We start from the raw sequence: 17,349 nt of genomic DNA, 5'->3' as shown, positions 1-17,349 counted from the left end.
AAAAAAAAAAAAAAAAAAAGGAAGAGAAAATACAGCCATTTTCCAGCCTCACACGTTCTCACGTTGGTGACTCTTTCTTTAGATAAAATAAGTCTATGGAGCCACTGAACCCAGATCAATTCAGGAAAAAGCTTTCTTCTTTCTTTTTTTTGGGGGGGGTACTGGGGATTGAACTCCAATACTTGGGCTTGCAAGGCAGGCACCGGAACCACTGGGCTAAATCCCCAACCTAGGAAAAATCTTATTCAAGCTAATATCACTAAAATACCAAAGACAAGTCTCATATCTGCTGCAACATACTAAAATCATCTATCAAAATTCTTCTCAAACAACTAGTTCCAAAACTTTTGGTTCTTGTAAAAACTGCAATAGAGACGTCACTTCTTTTCTTCTTTAAATCAAGGTCAGTGTCTAAACCTAAATGTTTTAAGAAAGTGACCCCCCACACACATATTTCTGGGAATTTTGCTTGTTTTGAGACAGGATCTTGCCATGTTGCCCAGGCTGCTTTTAAACTCCTGGACTCCAGAGATTCTCGCTCCTGAGAAGCTGAAAATATAGATACAGGCCACCACAACCAGTTAAAATATTGGGTTTCTTAAAACTTTTCAGCCAACACTTACAAATTGGGAGATTTCACGTAACATTTAGACACCATTTCTCACAAGACCACAAGACAGGTCTCCATTAAAGCAATCAGATAGAGAGGGGCAGGCAAGTTCCAACCTGTGGGCCAAATCCAGCTCACGGCTTTCTTTCATACAGCCCAAGAACTAAAAATCATTTTCATATTTTGAAATCATTGAAAGAAATATTTCATGACATGTGAAAAGTATGTAAAATATGAATTTGAGTTTCCATAAGCACTGCTATCTTGGAACACAGTTCCACCCATCTGTTTACATAATGTCTCCGGCTGCTCTCACATCACCACTCAGCAGAGCTGGGCCTCTTCCACGGGCCTGCGCACTGCACAGCTGACACCTCCACCACCTGCCAAAGGCCATGTGGGTGTCTATTCTGCAGTTCTGTCACTCCTACTGTGTATCAGCTTCCTGTGAGTATGAGTTTCCTGCTAGCTAGCTTATAAGTGAAGAAACCATATAATACATACATAGCATAGCAAATGCTGTACGAGATCCAAACCAAATAATGAAACAAGGCAGTTTATGAGCCAGGATGCAGTCGCTCAGACCTGCTGCATTCTTGCTATTGTTCAGTATTTTTACATGGAATTTACAAAATTCTATGAATGATGCTTTTAAACATTAAGATTCTAAGAATGAACATTCTCATTCACACACAAAAAATTACTAATGAGGCTAAACATAAGTCACTTCATACAAGATGAAATCTCATAAGGAGAAAAATTTTTTGCTTACTTTCATCAGATTTTAAAATTATATACCTTCAAAAAGACTTAGAAAACCAAATGTACCCAGATATCGTCAGCATCACATGTACAGTCTGATGCTACAAACATAAATGTCACAGAATTTCACTGACAGTATGCTGCTTGCAATCTTTTTTGTTCCTTACCTGAACAGCTGTCAGTTTATGTCTTATATTCACCAGGATAATGTGTGCAATCAGTAGCAGGATAGGTTTTGTAGTCAGACCATACACTGATTCACCATCTAGAGTGAGCAGGCTCAGAACAACCATATCCAGTTCTTTGACCTGAAAACAAGTTTGTAAGCTGAAATGTTATAACTTACATGTTTAACAACTTTGTATGTCTTATAATAACACATATATTTTCCAGTTAATTCAGCATTGAGATAAGGTCATTAATGTACCACACAGCAACACTGCAAATCCCTTTATAAGTCTGACCTGCCCTGACAGATGGTCACCCACATGCTCAAACTCAAGACAAACAGGGGACACAACCAAAAAGTAAAACATGTTTCAGATCAGCCAGGGGTGGTGGTATGCATAAGTAGGCCCAACTGCTGAGGAGGCTGAGGCAAGAAGATCAACTGAACTGGAGAGTTCAAGACCAAACTGGGTAACACTGCAAGACCCTGTCTCAAAAAATTTTATTAAATTAAAGAGAAAACAGGGAACTCACGAAAATCCTACACTGAAGAAGCATCATCACTTAATAGATTTACCTATGAATACCACCCCTAAGTGAAAGAGAACACCTACATTTTGCTTATGCTTCACTAGCTGGCAAGCATTATTACAAAGCCCATCTCCACTGCACAATTCTCATCAAGCCAAACCATCAACGAGATCTGAGATGAGATCAAACGCTGAGAAGGCCAAGTGAACAGGGCAAGGCATGGTGACACACAATGGTAATTCCAGATACTCAGGAGGCTGAGGCAGGAGAATTGTAAATGTGAGGCCAATTTAGGGCAATTTAGCAAGGACAAAAAGGGCTATGAATGTAGCTCGGTGATACAGTGACTCTAGGTTCAATCCCCAATGCCACAAAAATAAAGGAATGAATGATGTTCTTTACAAATCCTCTCCTCTGATGAATAGCTTTTGTACAATGGCTAAAGCAACTGCAGAACTTTACCAGCTCCCACAACAATCAGCAGAAAGGCGTACCCGTTAGGAATGTCACAGACAGGAGTGCTCTTCCTCTGCATCTTACTGCTTTGTGAGTAGAGGGCAATTTTTCAACTACATTCTTAGTTTCATCAATTGTTTAACCTGAAATAACTGAACCTAGGTCATAGCATTCTTGTGAGGTAAAATTAAATACTCCATGTAATGTCAGCGTCTAGCTCAATAATTTATTTTCAATACTGAATATCTGAATGCTAAATATCAAATATTATTTAAAAAATTCAATAAAGGCAAGAAAGACATAGCTGTGCTTATATCCTTTGTGCTATTTTCATCATAACTGAGAGGTGTTAGTAGAGGACTACTCAACATAAATTACCAGACAAAAATGCAAATAAAGCATACTATTCCCTCTGGAGGTAGAAGGCCTTAAACACAGCCAAGCATGGTGGCACATTCCCATAACCCCAGCACTTGGGAGGCTGAGGCAAGAGGATCACCATGAGTTCCAGGCCAGCCTGGACTACACAATGAGACCCTGTCTCAAAGAAAATAAAACAAAGCAAAAAGAAGACAGTAAATTCTCTCTCTCTCTCTCTCTCTCTCTCTCTCTCTCGCTCTAACTAAAGGAATTGTTTTGAAGTTATTAGAACTGCCTCCATTGTAGTGGGAAATAGATGCAAAAAGTTAAACTGGGTGTGGTAGCACATGCCTGTGGTCTGTCCTACTGTGGAGGCTGAACTGGGAGGATCTCTGTAATCCAGGCGTTTGCAGCTGGCAGGAATAACATAGCAAGACTCTATGTTTAAAAAAAAATCAAGTCAAGGCCAGGTTTTTGAACATCTATTCTTCAACAATATTTTCCTACCATCCTACACTGACTTCTGCAGATATCTCTCTGATCTTCCTAATCCTCAGCAAGCCCTGGGCTGTGTGTGCTAAGCATTACGAAAACCTCAAGGACAGGGCAGGACAACTTCTGTCTGTCTGACTGTAGCGGTGTGAGTAACTGGGGCACACACAAGAAGAACCGATAGCAGAAGAGCTTCACCATGAGTTCATCACAGGCACGAAGACTCTGAAGTACCCTGTAAGAGCTCCAAATGGAGGAACCACGTACACAAGCAAACACTGAGAACTCAAGAGAAAGATCAGCCCAATATACCCTACTGGAACTTCATCAAATCACCTCATAATTTAGATGGACATAATCTTTATTTCCTAAACTCCAAGCCAAACCAGTGACGCACAGGAAGATACAGTGCATGGCTTAAAGGAAAAGAATCTTTAATCACTCTGAGATAAATACATCTATCTGTTCTAGCAAAAATTTCAGAACACTTAGCTCCTTATTAAAATATAAATTTTAAAGCCAGGCGTGGTGGCACACGCCTGCAATTCCAACACTAGAGAAGCTGAGGCAGGAGGATCGCTGTGAGTTCGAGACCAGCCTGGGCTACATAGTGAGTTCCAGGTCAGTCTAAACTACATAGTGAGACCCTGTCTCAAAAAAACCAAAAACAAAACAAAACAAAATAAAATATAAATTTTAGGGCTGGGGATTTAGCTCAGTGGTTCCACCACCTGCTTCTCAAGCGCAAGGTCCCAAGTTCAATCCCTGGTACAGATATATATATATATAGATAGATATATATATATATATATATATATATATACATACATGATGTAAATTTTAAAACAAGCAATTTAATAGGGCAGCAAATAAAAATTGTGCAAGGACAGAGCCTATGCTAACATTACCCCTGATACATAAAGACAAGGGCTGATTATCAAACCTCTTACTGTTCAACTCAAAACTGTCTTAGTATTAACAAGCCAAATAATAATACAAGAACAATGAATAACCAAGTAACACTGTCTTCCTGGTGCTATGCATCACAGTTAAGCACTTGTCCATACACCTCTGACACTAACAATATAACACTGACATTCCAAATAAGTTCTAAATGTGCTTCCAGAGGTTCTGGGAAATGATCCATTTTAAAGAGAATTATTTATATTTTCAATAAAATGGGCAAAGCAAAAGTTAGTAACTCCCTTAAGAATAAGGTTAGGGATTTAGCTCAGCAGCACAGCACCTGCCTAGCAACCTCAAGGTCCTGAGTTCAACCCCAGGTACCAAAAAAAAGAAATCCCTCAGTCAAGAGAGCAAATAACACTTACATATTCATCTACATCATAGGGGAAAAAAAATTCAACATCTGGAAGCCAGAGACAAACTTAACATAAGACCTGACTGTCATGAGATCGACCTTTATGTGTGAGAGGTGACCAACCGTCAGATTCTGACCTTCAGGTTCATTCCTCTGGAGCTGCTTTGCACCATGGTCAGAAAATACCTCAATAAATGCCACGGTTGCACATGAGCGCGTAAATTAGAGGCGGGGAAAATTAATTGTGCTTTGGTGACTATATTCCAGGACCATGAAATACATTTGCAAATATTTGTGTATTATAAAACTAAGACGGACAATTAGAAAAGGAAAGCCTGGGATTTAGCTCAGTGGTTCCGGTGGCTGCCTTGCAATCCCAAGGACCCGAGCTTGATCCCTGGTATCAAAAAGGAAAATTACCACAAGAAAATACTGACGTGCCACTTGCCAGTTTTAAAACTTCAGCTTCCTCTGTCTTCTAATAGACTAATAATAAAATCCTCAGGTTATTAGTAAGGAGTATAAATTGTAAAACCTTTTTGACAAACCATCGGGCATTACCAAGAAAAGCTCACCGCTCATCTGACCATACCTAGAATGCATTTCCTCCCTTTCTCTCCCTATTTCCTAATCACTGCTGAGGTTTCAGTTCGAGGTCCACTCCCAACTAAAAGGCATTAACAAAATCCAGTTTCCACAAACCTCTTCATTAGTGCCGACATTTCTTGTGGTGGGAACTTCTCATGTAACCCATTTCTGCACTGCTCTGAATTGTGTCCTGAATGTACAGGTGCTTTTATGCTGCTACAGCAGAAAATGTGGATTCCAATCCCCCAGCTACAAGACCTCTGACAAGTTTCTTCCACAGCTTTGCGGTTACGTTCTTCTCATCCCTAGACTATTTCAAATCTGTGAGGTCCAAAATGATACGACACATGTGAATTAAGCTCCATTCAAACCAAGCATCAGGGCTGGGGATGTAGCTCAGTGGCACAGCACTTGCCTAACACATGTGAGGCAATCTCCAGCACTGCCAAAAACAATTAATAAAACAAAAAAAAAAAGAAAAAGAAAAAAGCACCACCTGTCATGTAAAGGCACAAGATCTCAATAATGAATGTAACTGTACTGTATACCTAAAATGTACCAATAAACTCAATAAAAGAAAAAAAAATAGACATAGTGCTCCATAATACTTAGAGCTATGACTACTAGGTCAATTTCCAACCACCAAAGGGCCAGGGAAACCAAAAACTGTTTCATACACAGAAAGAAAAGGCGTGAAATGCTCCATATAAATAAATTCCTAGGTAACTGAAAATTTCTCTTGAAGTGCCGTAACTTTGGATTTGATTTTTTTTTTTTTTTTTTTTGGTATCGGATATCGAACTCGGGTCCTTGCGCTTGAGAGGCAAGCCACCAAACTGCTGAGATAAATCCCCGGCCCCATAGATTTTTTTTGTTTTTGTTTTTGGCAGTTCTGGGGATCGAACGCAGGACCTTGCACTTACAAGGCAGGCACAGTGCCACTGAGCTAAATCCCTGACCCATTTTTTTCCATTTTTTGTTTTGTTTTGATACCGGGGATCAAACACAGGACCTTGCACTTACCAGGCAGGCTTGGCATCACTGAGCAACATCCTTGGCCCTATTTTTTCTATTTTGAATGAAAAATAGAAACTATAAATTCCCTTCTTTTACACACATTCAAAAAACTTTAATTTTTCAATAATGACGTAGGGTCTAGGGTCAGCATTATAAATTTCTTTTTTTTATTTTTTTGGTTTTTTTTGAGACAGGGTCTCACTATGTAGTTGAGACTGACCTGGAACTCACTATGTAGCCCAGGCTGGTCTCGAACTCACAGCGATCCTCCTGCCTCAGCCTCCCAAATGCTGGGATTATAGGTGTGCACCACCACGCCTGGCTAGCATTATAAATTTCAATTACTCTAATTGCAATATAAAAAATGACACACTAAGCTGTAGTATAGAGAGTTAACTTCAATGATTTTCAGTTCATGCCCGCTTTTCTACTTCTCTTTTCATTCTACAATCAGATCTTTAGCACCTATTTTAATAACTCCATTCCATGTTTACTTTCTACTTCCAACTTCAAGAAGCTACATAACAGTACACAAGCAGTTCTTTTTTTGCATCAGCTTTAAATACTGGGAGAAATGCTGGGGGATTGCGGTTTTTTTTGTTGTTGTTGTGTTTTTGAGGCAGGGTATAGCTTTGTAGTTCAGGTTGGCCTTGAACTCAGTACGTGATACAGGGTGGCCTCAAACTCACAGCAATCCTCCTGCCTCTGCCTTCCGAGTGCTGAGATTACAGGTATGCGCCACCACCCCTGGCTTTTGTTGTGTGTTTTGAGAAAGGGTCTCAGTATGTAGTCTAGGTGGGCCTCAAACTTGCTCTGCAGCCCAGACTGGTCTCAAACTCACAATACCCCTGCCTCTGCCTTCTGAGTGCTAAGATTATAAACGTGTGCCACAACACCCAGCACTAAGGGGCATTTTTTCAAGGATGAGCAATTAATAGCTATGTTCAAGCTTACCAAGTGGCTGGACAAATCAAAGTTTCTATATTTTGTTCATAGGTCATCTCATATTCACCAAGCCATACGCCTGAGTGTTCAAAAAATTCCTGAGGCTATGGACATAGCTCAGCAGTACAGTGCTTGCCTGGCATGCGTGAGTCTCTGGGCTCAATGCCTGGCACCAAACAAAAAAATCCTGAAGGACTCCAGCTGCAAGTTTGATTAACGAACTGACGTAAGACAGTAGTCTCCCCACATACAGAAAATAACAGTTATCACTGCAGAGCACCTCTATGCCAGCGCTTCTGTGTATTTGTAATACAGTGGACCTTGGAGTTATAACTGGCCAGATATATGAAAAACTAGGTTACAATCATAATTTTAGGGTTTTTTGTTGTTGTTGTTGTTTTTGTTGTTGTTTTTGTTTTTTTTGCAGTACCAGGGATTGAACTCAGGACCTTACGCTTGCCAGGCAGACACAGCACCACTGAGCTAAATCTCCAGTCCCAGAATTATAGTTTTAACTTACAAAGTCTTGAGTTACAACCTGAATGCCAGCCGCTTGTGCTTCCAGATGGTCTCAGGTACAACTTTAAACGTTAAAGAGTTCCAGAAGGAAAAACACAACATCCTTTCCTATATGGGGATAACTGAGAATTCTGGGCCAAGGTCTCTCGAAGGACCCTGAGATCTGCCTGTGTACAGGAGAGAGACTTTGAAGGCTGTGTGGGGGAGCCTGAGTCTTCACCTAACCCACTTGAGTTACATAAAATCAGCCCTTGGGAATGAAGAGAGTGCAAAACTCTAAGGCCAGGGATTTAGCTCAGTGGCACCATACCTGCCTCACAAGTGCAAGGTCCTGAGTTTGATCCCTGGTACCAAAAATTAAAAAAAGGCAAGACAAGGGTCCACTATAAAGGAAAGTACTTCTGGACAGCAAAACTTAATTCAACAAAATCAAAGCAACTTCCAGATTTGCTGCTTTTCCCAAAAAACTTTATATAATTATGGTGCCGTAAGAAACTAGGTAACTGGTACAGCTGACTGTGCTTTAAAAAAAAAAAAGAGCCGCTAACAGAGCGCCATAAAATGGGAATATCTGAAGAGGAGCTAGAAACTGACAATAGACTGAAAATCCATCCAGCAAACAAGCATTCTTATTAGTTCTGCAATAGCAACAAAGTTATACTGCTTTCCTACCTACTATTAATTCCAATTTATAAAGACCTGTTTATAAAGAATAAATGAACAATCACTAAACCACATATTTTCAAGAAGCATACCTCACTAAATTGCTGGAACAGAGCAGATGGCAAAAAATCCCGAGGATGCAAGTCCACAATAGGCCCAGTCCAGTTACTCTGAACAAAAAGCTGCAAACTGCTCACACCAAGCACGAATATCAGCCGCTGTCTGCATGTATGAATGAGAAAAGAAACAAATATGAACTACCATCACCACACTACCTCAACAAACTAACTCACCAGTTTTATTAACCACTTACTTAGCAGTTTCCCCCTACTGTCACTCAGACAGGGAGTTTCTTTACATACGATCCCTTAGGCAGGTATTAAATGTTTTAAACTATACACAGGGTCAAGGATTTAGCTCAGTGGTGCCATCGCCTGCCTCACAAGTGCAAGGTCCTGTGTTCAATCCCTGGTACGGAAAAAAAAAAAAAAAAAAAGATGTACCATACACAGAAAAAATATTGAATAAAATTGTCATTTTTGTATTTAATGCTCTATTATTATATAAAAATTAACAAAAAATGAAATTTTTGGTCATTCTGTATTGGGGAGGAGTTGAGACAGGGGTGTAGTTGAGACTGACCTGGAACTCACTATGCAGCCCAGGCTGGTCTCGAACTCATAGTGATCCTCCTGCCTCAGTCTCCTGAGTGCTGGGATTACAGGCCTGCACCACCACGCTCGGCTAGTTATCCTGTATTTAAATAACAGGACTGGTAAGTGGCTAAGAAAAAGATATCACATGCCAGAGGTGGTGGCTCATCCCAGTAATCCCAGCACTTGGGAGGCTGAAGCAGAAAGATCACTGCAAGTTCAAGGCCAGTCTGAGCTACATGGCCAGACCCTGTCTCAAAAAGAAAAAGTACAGAGCCAATCCTAGAGTACAACCCAAAAACAATTACGAAAAAAAAATTTACACCTGCAATGTCCAATATATTACAACCATGTACCACATGTGGCTCTTAAATTTGAGCTAAATAAAATTTAAACTGCAGACCTTAGTCACACCATCCATATTTCAAGTAGTCAATGGTCAAATGTGGCAATGGCCATCATACTGAAAAAAGCAGATGTGGAACAATCCCATCACCACAGAGACTCCTCCCTCACAGGGTAATTTACATCCTCATCAGGCACTGTAACTTCTTCTTGTATTCTGTTTAAAAGAGCTGACATTGCCAAAAGATAGAAGAAAAACTAACTTTATACAAACCGACAATAAAAAGTTGTTTCTAGGGCTAGGGATTTAGCTCAGTGGCACCATGCCTGCCTCACAAGCGCAAGGTCCTGAGTTCGATCCCCAGTTATCATATGAAAAAAAAAAAAAAGTTTCTATCAGTTTGGTGATTCCGTATACAGCACTAAGTGCTGGAATAAAAAAACTAGAAATTTGACTGAAAACTCAGACTTTTCAACCTGCTTTAGCTTGAGACACAAGATACACTTTTTCTACAAAGGAACAGCTATAAAAAGAGTTTAGGCCTGGTATGTCACATTTTTTTTTCCAAACTTTTAAAAATGTAAAAACCATTCTTAGCCACCTGCTGTAGCACCTGTATTTTTTCAACCTCTAAATGAAAACATAAATGGAGGATTCAACTCCTACAAATAAGAGCCAGGGAATCATGGAGTTTAATTCAAAGAGAAAGTGAGCAGTAGTCATTCTTCACTTCCCAGATCCTCAGCCCTTCCTGAAAAGGTAAATATTTTAAGGAAAAAAACCACACAAACACAAAGCTATGCTAATCAGAATATAATGCTCTGGATGCTGCACAACTGAGAGCAGAGCAAAGAGTAAGCAGCACTTGAGAAAATGAGAGACAAAAGTTAGGACGCTTGCACAAAACAGGTATATGGAAAAATCTTAAAGCCTTAATATAATTTTCTAAAAGAAAAATCCTTAAGGTACACTGAGAATAAGTTTAATTTTCAAATGCTCTAAAATGAGTAAAATGAAGTGTCCCTTTCCAAAATAAATTCTAGTCTAAAAGTGAATGATACACACACATGTGTGCCTGCGGCTTGCTGAGTACCACAAGGCCAGCGGCTGCTATGGTGCTTACATATCAGAGAGCAAAATAAAAATCAAGAGAGGGTAGGTACAGTGGTACATGCCTGTAAGCCCAGCACTACAGGGGCTGAGGCAGGAGGGTTGTAAGTTCAAGTCCCACCTAGACAACTTGTAGAGATCCTCTTTCAAAAATAAAAACTGCTAGGAGTGTAGATCCATTGTAGAGCAAACTTTGGTTTCATTCCCAGTACCACTGAATAATTAATAAGTACATGAATAAACACATAGAATTTAAATAAATAAATAATCAATTAAAATTTTAAAAAATAAGGTAGGGCTGGGGATACGGCTCAGAGCAAAGGCCATGGGTTCAATCTCCACTACTAAAAACATAAATATGATCTTAAGTCTTACCTATGGCTAAAACATATCAGATTTAAATTTTCAGATGCTCAATGGTTTTTGCTTTTTGCTCTTTGATACCGGGGATTGAACTAGGGACCTTGTGCATGAAAGGCAGGCGCTGGAACCACTGAGCAAAATCCCCAGTCGCAGCTCAATGTTTTTAACAGTTACCATTCAATTAGGAGCCAATCTCATTATAACACTCCACTATAACACTTTACTTTCACTCTAGATGGTGGTCTCCTGGACAGAAGATCTTACATAGATTACTTGGTACATCATGAGTTCAAATTTCACAACTGCTAAATTCAGTACCTTATAATGTCAAGAAGCTATTACATGTATTCAAGTTTGTTTCTCTATGAAAACTTTAAGTTAAATTGTACCTTTCTGTTTTGTCCAAATCTGCAGAGCAATCCAGGAATGTTACTATCTGCTTTTCCAGGTAGCTGTCAATCTTTTCTTCAGACATTGTTGAAAATTTTAAAATATTTTGAGTCACTGAATGGAAGAACACAGCCTCATAGCGCCCTTCTAACAGCAACTGTAAGAGTGATCCACTCTCTGTAATATAAAAACTTAGTCCAGTAATCCAAAACAATAATTTTTCATACTGTAAAGGATAACCTACTAAATACCATTTTACTATACAAAAAATGGTATACAATTAGAATGCTTGCTATACATTAACAGCAAAGCAATGAGCAAATCCTCCTCAGTCTACATACTCCATCTTTCCTAGAATTAGAGGCTTGCTTATACTGACCATGAGAAGAAAAGGGAGGTTTTATCATGAAACAATATTTGTCAATATTTCTTCTTTTGTGTATCCAACTCGGTACCTTGCACTTAGAAGAGGTAGGTGGCAGCACCACTGAGCTAAATCTCCGGGCTGTCAATATTACCCTTCTGCTGAAAAATTCACAAAGACTCTGGCAACAGAAACATTTCTTTAGCCAGGATCCTAGGACTTTTCACACTCTGGCTCCTCCTTCCCCTACTGTTCTCCCTCATGAAGAATTTCAAACATGCTGGTTCACTAATTCCTTCCTTGATATTCACCATGCATCAACCCTTCTGCACTTGATTTTTCCTGCTGAACTCTTCTCCATTCAGACTTATTCTGAGTAAGAAATCTGCACAAATCTGAAGTTCCATGAAACTTTTCAAAACCACCAGATTTTATACTGTCAGAATTCAAACTTCCTGACACATTCTATGTTTACACACACACACACACACACACACACACACAGGACGTACATACTGTTAATTCTTCTGGATCCAGGCTTAATCCCACAAGCAGCTGTCCCTATATGTCATTAGTAAATGTACTGCTTAAAATTTCCTAGTCAGGTATATACTCATTGCTCACAAGAATTACAACGTTACGGCCTCGTTTCAGCTTTTTCTGCTTACTAGCGATGTGATCCCAAATAACCAACATAGATGCCTTAATCTGCAATACGTGATTAAAACTTGTCTCTACTTTACATGGCCATTATAGGAATTATATCGCTGAATAAATGTTAAAGGTTTACAAAACTCACTGACACTGCCACTGTTATTCTAGAACCTGGGCGGTGAGAATTTTGGCGTTAAGAAGCAAGGAGCCCAATAGTTCTGCCCACTGTGTCAAGGGTTCGACAACCCAAAACCTAGACTTGGAAAGGGGAACGGGTGAAGGATCGGAACAGAAAGGGATAAGAATTCTGGCCTAGCATCTCGTGTCCTCACAGCTCCCATGCCGGCCTGAAGGTGTGCCGCTCTCACCTGAGTCAGACGCTTCCTCCTGCTTCCACTGCTGCCGCTCAGTCTCAGTAGAGAAGCCCCTCAGAACTGCCACCTCCGGGGTCCACATCACCCCGCACATGGTGGCACACAAAGTAAGTTCCTACAATGGTCACTCAAACGTGAACAAAAAGTGAAAAGAGACGAGTCTAAAGTCGCCGAAGTCTAGTGGCTACAGTTACCCTAAAGACATCCACAGATCTAGAGCACCATGTGCAGATTCGGCCAAAGGGAAGGAACCATGACAGCAGCGCGGGGCAACCTGGGAAAAACACAAAGGCTCCCTGGACCAGCTTCCGCCTAGGCAACCAATCCGAGCCTGGTTGCTGCGCATGCTCGGTAGGTGTGGCCAGCGCCAAGGCTTGAAAGGGTTGGTCCTGGGGCGCGGTCTAGCTCAGTCACACCTTTAGGGGGGATGTTCCGCGAACCGAGAAAGCCACAAAGCGGGTGGGAAAGGGGGTCCCGCCCAGAGATCCCTGGGGTCAAAAGCTCACCACTGAAGTCTTGGCCAACAGGGATGTACTAGGGCTTACTTGAATGAAAATCTTCTTGACCTGATGAAAATCCTAGTCCTGTACGGTAAACGCACGTGGGTCCTTCCCAGCAATTGGAGGGCAAGTTTCCGGGGAGTTAGTGACTCTCAAGTGGAGTTGATGAGCACAGGCCAGAAGCTGGGTCTTTAATTTTTGGATGAATGGAGTTGTAAAAACCTATCTGGTGCCACGTATAGGAGAAGGTTATGTTGGGACACGGATTGGAATAGGAATTGCAATTGTGGTTCCGCACACGGAGCCACAACTCAGAAATTTCAAGGCTGCCGACAGTCTTGAGAACCATCTGATAACTGGGAACAGTCTGTTTTGAGAAAGTATATGAATAACTAGAAGCAAGTATTCATAAAAAAATATTTTCTAATGCTTTGCTAGAGATAATCTGTAAAGAACTAGCTGTTTATTCTCATGGAAGCATTGTGCATATATCTAATAAAAACTGAGGTTAGTGAGAGTTGGCTGCTGTTTGCCTGTGAGAGCTTCAGCCCTTTACTCCTTGGCAAAACTACGTTCTTGCTGTCTGGCTATCCTTCACATCCCCTAGGATTCAGTGCCAGGCGTGGTGGCACACGCCTATGATCAGAGCACTGGAGATCCTAAGGTAGGAACATCTCTGCGAGTTCCAGACCGGCCTGGGCTACCTAGTGAGTTCAAGGTCAGCCTGAACTACAAGATCCTGTCTTGTACAAGCGAGATCCTGTCTCTAAATACCAAAAAATTAAAATTTATAAATTTTTTTAAAAAGCTATCTGGTTTTGACGCCGCCGCTGTATAAAATCAGAAATCCTGGCCACTGGGGCAAGGAAGGTTGAACGCTGTAGAACAGCAAACCCAAGAGTGGAAAAGAGAAAACTGCGAGGTGACAAATTTTCCCGTGTGTTTAGGGTAATGCTGCCCACGCAGAATTCAGGGAGGAACTAAGTGCGCAGCTCTCTGAAAAAGCCTGGCACTGTGCCCAACTTCAAAGAGGAAGCTCAATCATTCTCTTTAAGTTATTTTTCGATTCTCACTTAATTCTTAATCCACTTTTTTTCCTCAGTACCCAGAGCCACTCTAGGGGGGATGAGGAACTCAGCTTAATTCACCTGCTGCCGCCAGATGCCAAAACAAGCCAGGCTTGGCTGGAGTGGAGATAGCTGATGCCTTAATGTCCTCATTCTGAGCAGTGATGAACGGCTACTTCCCAGCGCTGCCTGAACACCCGCTGGGTCCACTAATTTCTTGAAGGACAAAATCCAGATGTCTGAACTATTTGACAGATGTTAAAGATGAACATCTATAGAGACAAACTGAGGCTATACCAGAGTTCCTCCTTTGTAGGTTCCATAGGTCCTAACAGCCAACTTGTAAATTTCACAATAATTTCAGGCCTGTTGATTTGTTTTACATACATTATGCTAGGCAATCATAGAGATCAAGTCTATTTATTAAAATCCCTTTGGGCAAAGTGAATCCAATAGTAATGCAAGGGGAGAGGATGGTCTTGATTTAACAAAAAAGATAACTGGATGCGGTGACGCTTGCTTGTCCAGCACTCAAAGGAGACTGAGGCAGGCGGATCAATGTGAGTTCAAGGCCAGCCCGATTATAGTGAGGTTGTGTCCACAAAATTTAAAAAGAGGGTTTAGTGCAAGGTGCTGGGTAACTGTTTAATCCACAGAACTAAAAATGGGTGGAAACCTTGAGCCCCAGGTAAGAGAGTCACTTAACTGTCAGTGAAGAGTGTCCTGGTGGGGCAGTCTGCTTGGAACCTGAATGTCATTGTTGTCTTGGGCTGGTCAGATTGCTCAGATAGTCTGATCTCCTGCCTGAAGGTGAGGGTTTGTTGGAGTCCCAGAGCCAAGTGAGCAGCAAAGCCTGGATCTCAGCATTCAAAGCACAGTGTGTTCCAAACCCCGCCAGACCAGGGCTATTCAGGGGAAGCAATGGGCCACAGTCCGTCCAACTGGTGGGCTTGCCAGAGGCCTCCTTCACTTAGCCACACCTCTTCCTCCGACCTAATCGTCAATCTCAGAGCCCCGTGTGCAGTATTCCCAGTTCAGAGTGTTCCAGGGATGTTTCAGGGTAGAACAAAGGTTGCCTTCCCCCATCCCCCCAGTACCAGGGATCAAACTCAAGACCCTGAGTCTTGCCCGGCAGACACCTGAGCTACATCGCTGTCACTGTCTTTTTTAAAAGATGAGCCTTTCTCTAGTCGGCTCAGTCTGATTACCTACCTTCCAAACCACGTTAGTCTCCTTTTCCTTGTGGTCATGTCTTATTTTTTTTTTAACTTTACCATACTTTTAATAAGTTTTGAAAAAATGAATTTAGATACAAATGTTCAATGTGTGTTTACTGAGAAACATACATTGTAATTTACATATGACACCTTTCTCCGTGCACCTTCAGCTTAGATATTGGATCTCTCACCTCTTTTTTTGAGGTTCTGGGATCTCTCTCTCTCTCTCTCTTTTTTTTTCTTGTCGTGAGGTTCTAGAAATTGAATCCAGGGCCTAGAGTATGTATACTAGGCAAGCACCAAACAACTGAGCTACATCCTCAGCCCTGTCATGTCTTAAGTGGTCAAAGGATAGCAGGCTCTTTCCTTAGTGCAAGTGTAAAAACTTTAGGATTGCAATGAGCACTTCATGACCTTTCAGTCTCCCTTAATATTCATTAACAAAACTAATGAGAAAATGATTTCAATAATCACAAAATGGTTTATGGATCAAAGATATAATGGATAGCATATGGACAGTAGCCTTAGATTTCCTTTTGGCCAATTAGGGAAGGATGTAACGTTGCTGACATTTCATGCTACTCCCAAATGTATACCATAGGTGAGTGAAAACTATCCAACTAAAAGAAAATGCAGTATCTAAAGTAGACACAGGGAGTCACCACTGAGTCACATTTTCTTGATTCAATCTGGAAAAATCACAGGTGACGGTGTCAGTGTCATTCAGTCCCTCCAGACTGATCTAGGTGTAACCGATTGGTTCATATGTGTTTGCTGTCTGCTGCCAAGCATCTCCAGTGCTTGCATGTGGCCACTGTCCTAACAGATGGGTCAACAAATGCTTAAAGACAAAATCAGGATGAATAATGCCAGCCGATGCACACAACGAAAATAAATTTTCACAGCAAACATTTATTTATCTTAAGAATCAATAACAGTGACTGCCGGGCGTGGTGGCGCACGCCTGTAATCCCAGCATTCAGGAGGCTGAGGTAGGAGGATCACCGAGTTCGAGACCAGCCTGGGCTACACAGTGAGTTCCAGATCAGGCTCAACTGCATAGTGAGACCCTGTCTCAAAAAACCAAAAAGGAAAAAAAAAGAATAACAGTGAGGGCCAGGGATTTAGTTCAGTGGTGCTGTGTGGTGGGCATAATCCAGTTGCTTAGGGGGCTGAGGCAGGAGGATCACTGTGAGTTCGAGGCCAACCTGGGTTACATAGCTCAAGACTAGCCTGGACTACATAGGGAGACCCTGTGTCACCATTCCCCCTCCCCAAAAAAGTCAACCAACCACTGCCAGATCCTTATTTCTCAAAGTTAGCTGGTCAGGCTTAGACTCATTCAGCCAAAAAGGACTTTAAATGCCAGCCTCCGCCAGCAATAGCCTGGCACAGGTAACCACATCTTACAGATGGCAAATGCCTATGGCCCTCAGTCTATGAATACTGGAACCCCACGCCACCCAAAACTTTGTAAGATGACACTCTGCTGTACTAGAGAGGCTGTGTCAGATCTGTGTAACTTTGCCTCCTGGGGAGGAGGGATTTGATATATTCAGGAGGCCCCAGAGAGGACTGGTGTGCACGGAAGGAGTTTATGAGAATGTGTTCCTAGGTTTTGTGCCCATTCAGTCAACAGATGAAGGATTTTTGTTAGGCCTGGCCTAAGTCAACAGGACATTCAGAGAAACAGGCTGCTTTCAACAAACAACAGCAGCTTCTCAGATAGGGCAAATGGACTCAAAACTAAGTATACAACCCCCTGGTGCCAAGAAACCAGCAATTCTCTACACACCTGAGCAGACCGTCCTTGGGCATCCAAGTCATAAATATTTCATCCCAGATTCCTTAGCCCTTTCAGTACCTATATAAGCCTAAT

The 17,349-nt window shown here is 41.4% G+C and overlaps 1 protein-coding gene across 3 annotated transcripts in view; it reads right to left on the bottom strand.

Annotated features, from left to right (window-relative positions):
- The window catches only part of Ttc27 (tetratricopeptide repeat domain 27), a 164,028-nt gene extending 151,061 nt beyond the window's left edge, over positions 1 to 12,967 (bottom strand). For all 3 annotated transcript variants that reach the window (XM_010645223.3, XM_010645231.3, XM_033763504.1), the window contains exons 1-4: positions 12,681 to 12,967; positions 11,294 to 11,471; positions 8,525 to 8,654; positions 1,540 to 1,680 (exon numbers count right to left, since the gene is read on the bottom strand). In XM_010645223.3, coding sequence (XP_010643525.1) covers positions 1,540 to 1,680; positions 8,525 to 8,654; positions 11,294 to 11,471; positions 12,681 to 12,780 — 549 coding nt within the window. In that variant the 5' untranslated portion in view covers positions 12,781 to 12,967. The remainder of the gene's footprint in view (positions 1 to 1,539; positions 1,681 to 8,524; positions 8,655 to 11,293; positions 11,472 to 12,680) is intronic.
- Positions 12,968 to 17,349: the final 4,382 nt, after the last annotated feature.

The sequence above is a fragment of the Fukomys damarensis genome, unplaced genomic scaffold (assembly GCF_012274545.1).
Source record: "Fukomys damarensis isolate Sample0158 unplaced genomic scaffold, DMR_v1.0_HiC HiC_scaffold_2, whole genome shotgun sequence".
NCBI lineage: Eukaryota > Metazoa > Chordata > Mammalia > Rodentia > Bathyergidae > Fukomys > Fukomys damarensis.
Note: the sequence above shows the minus strand (reverse complement) of the source record. Positions and strands in the feature narration are given on the sequence as shown.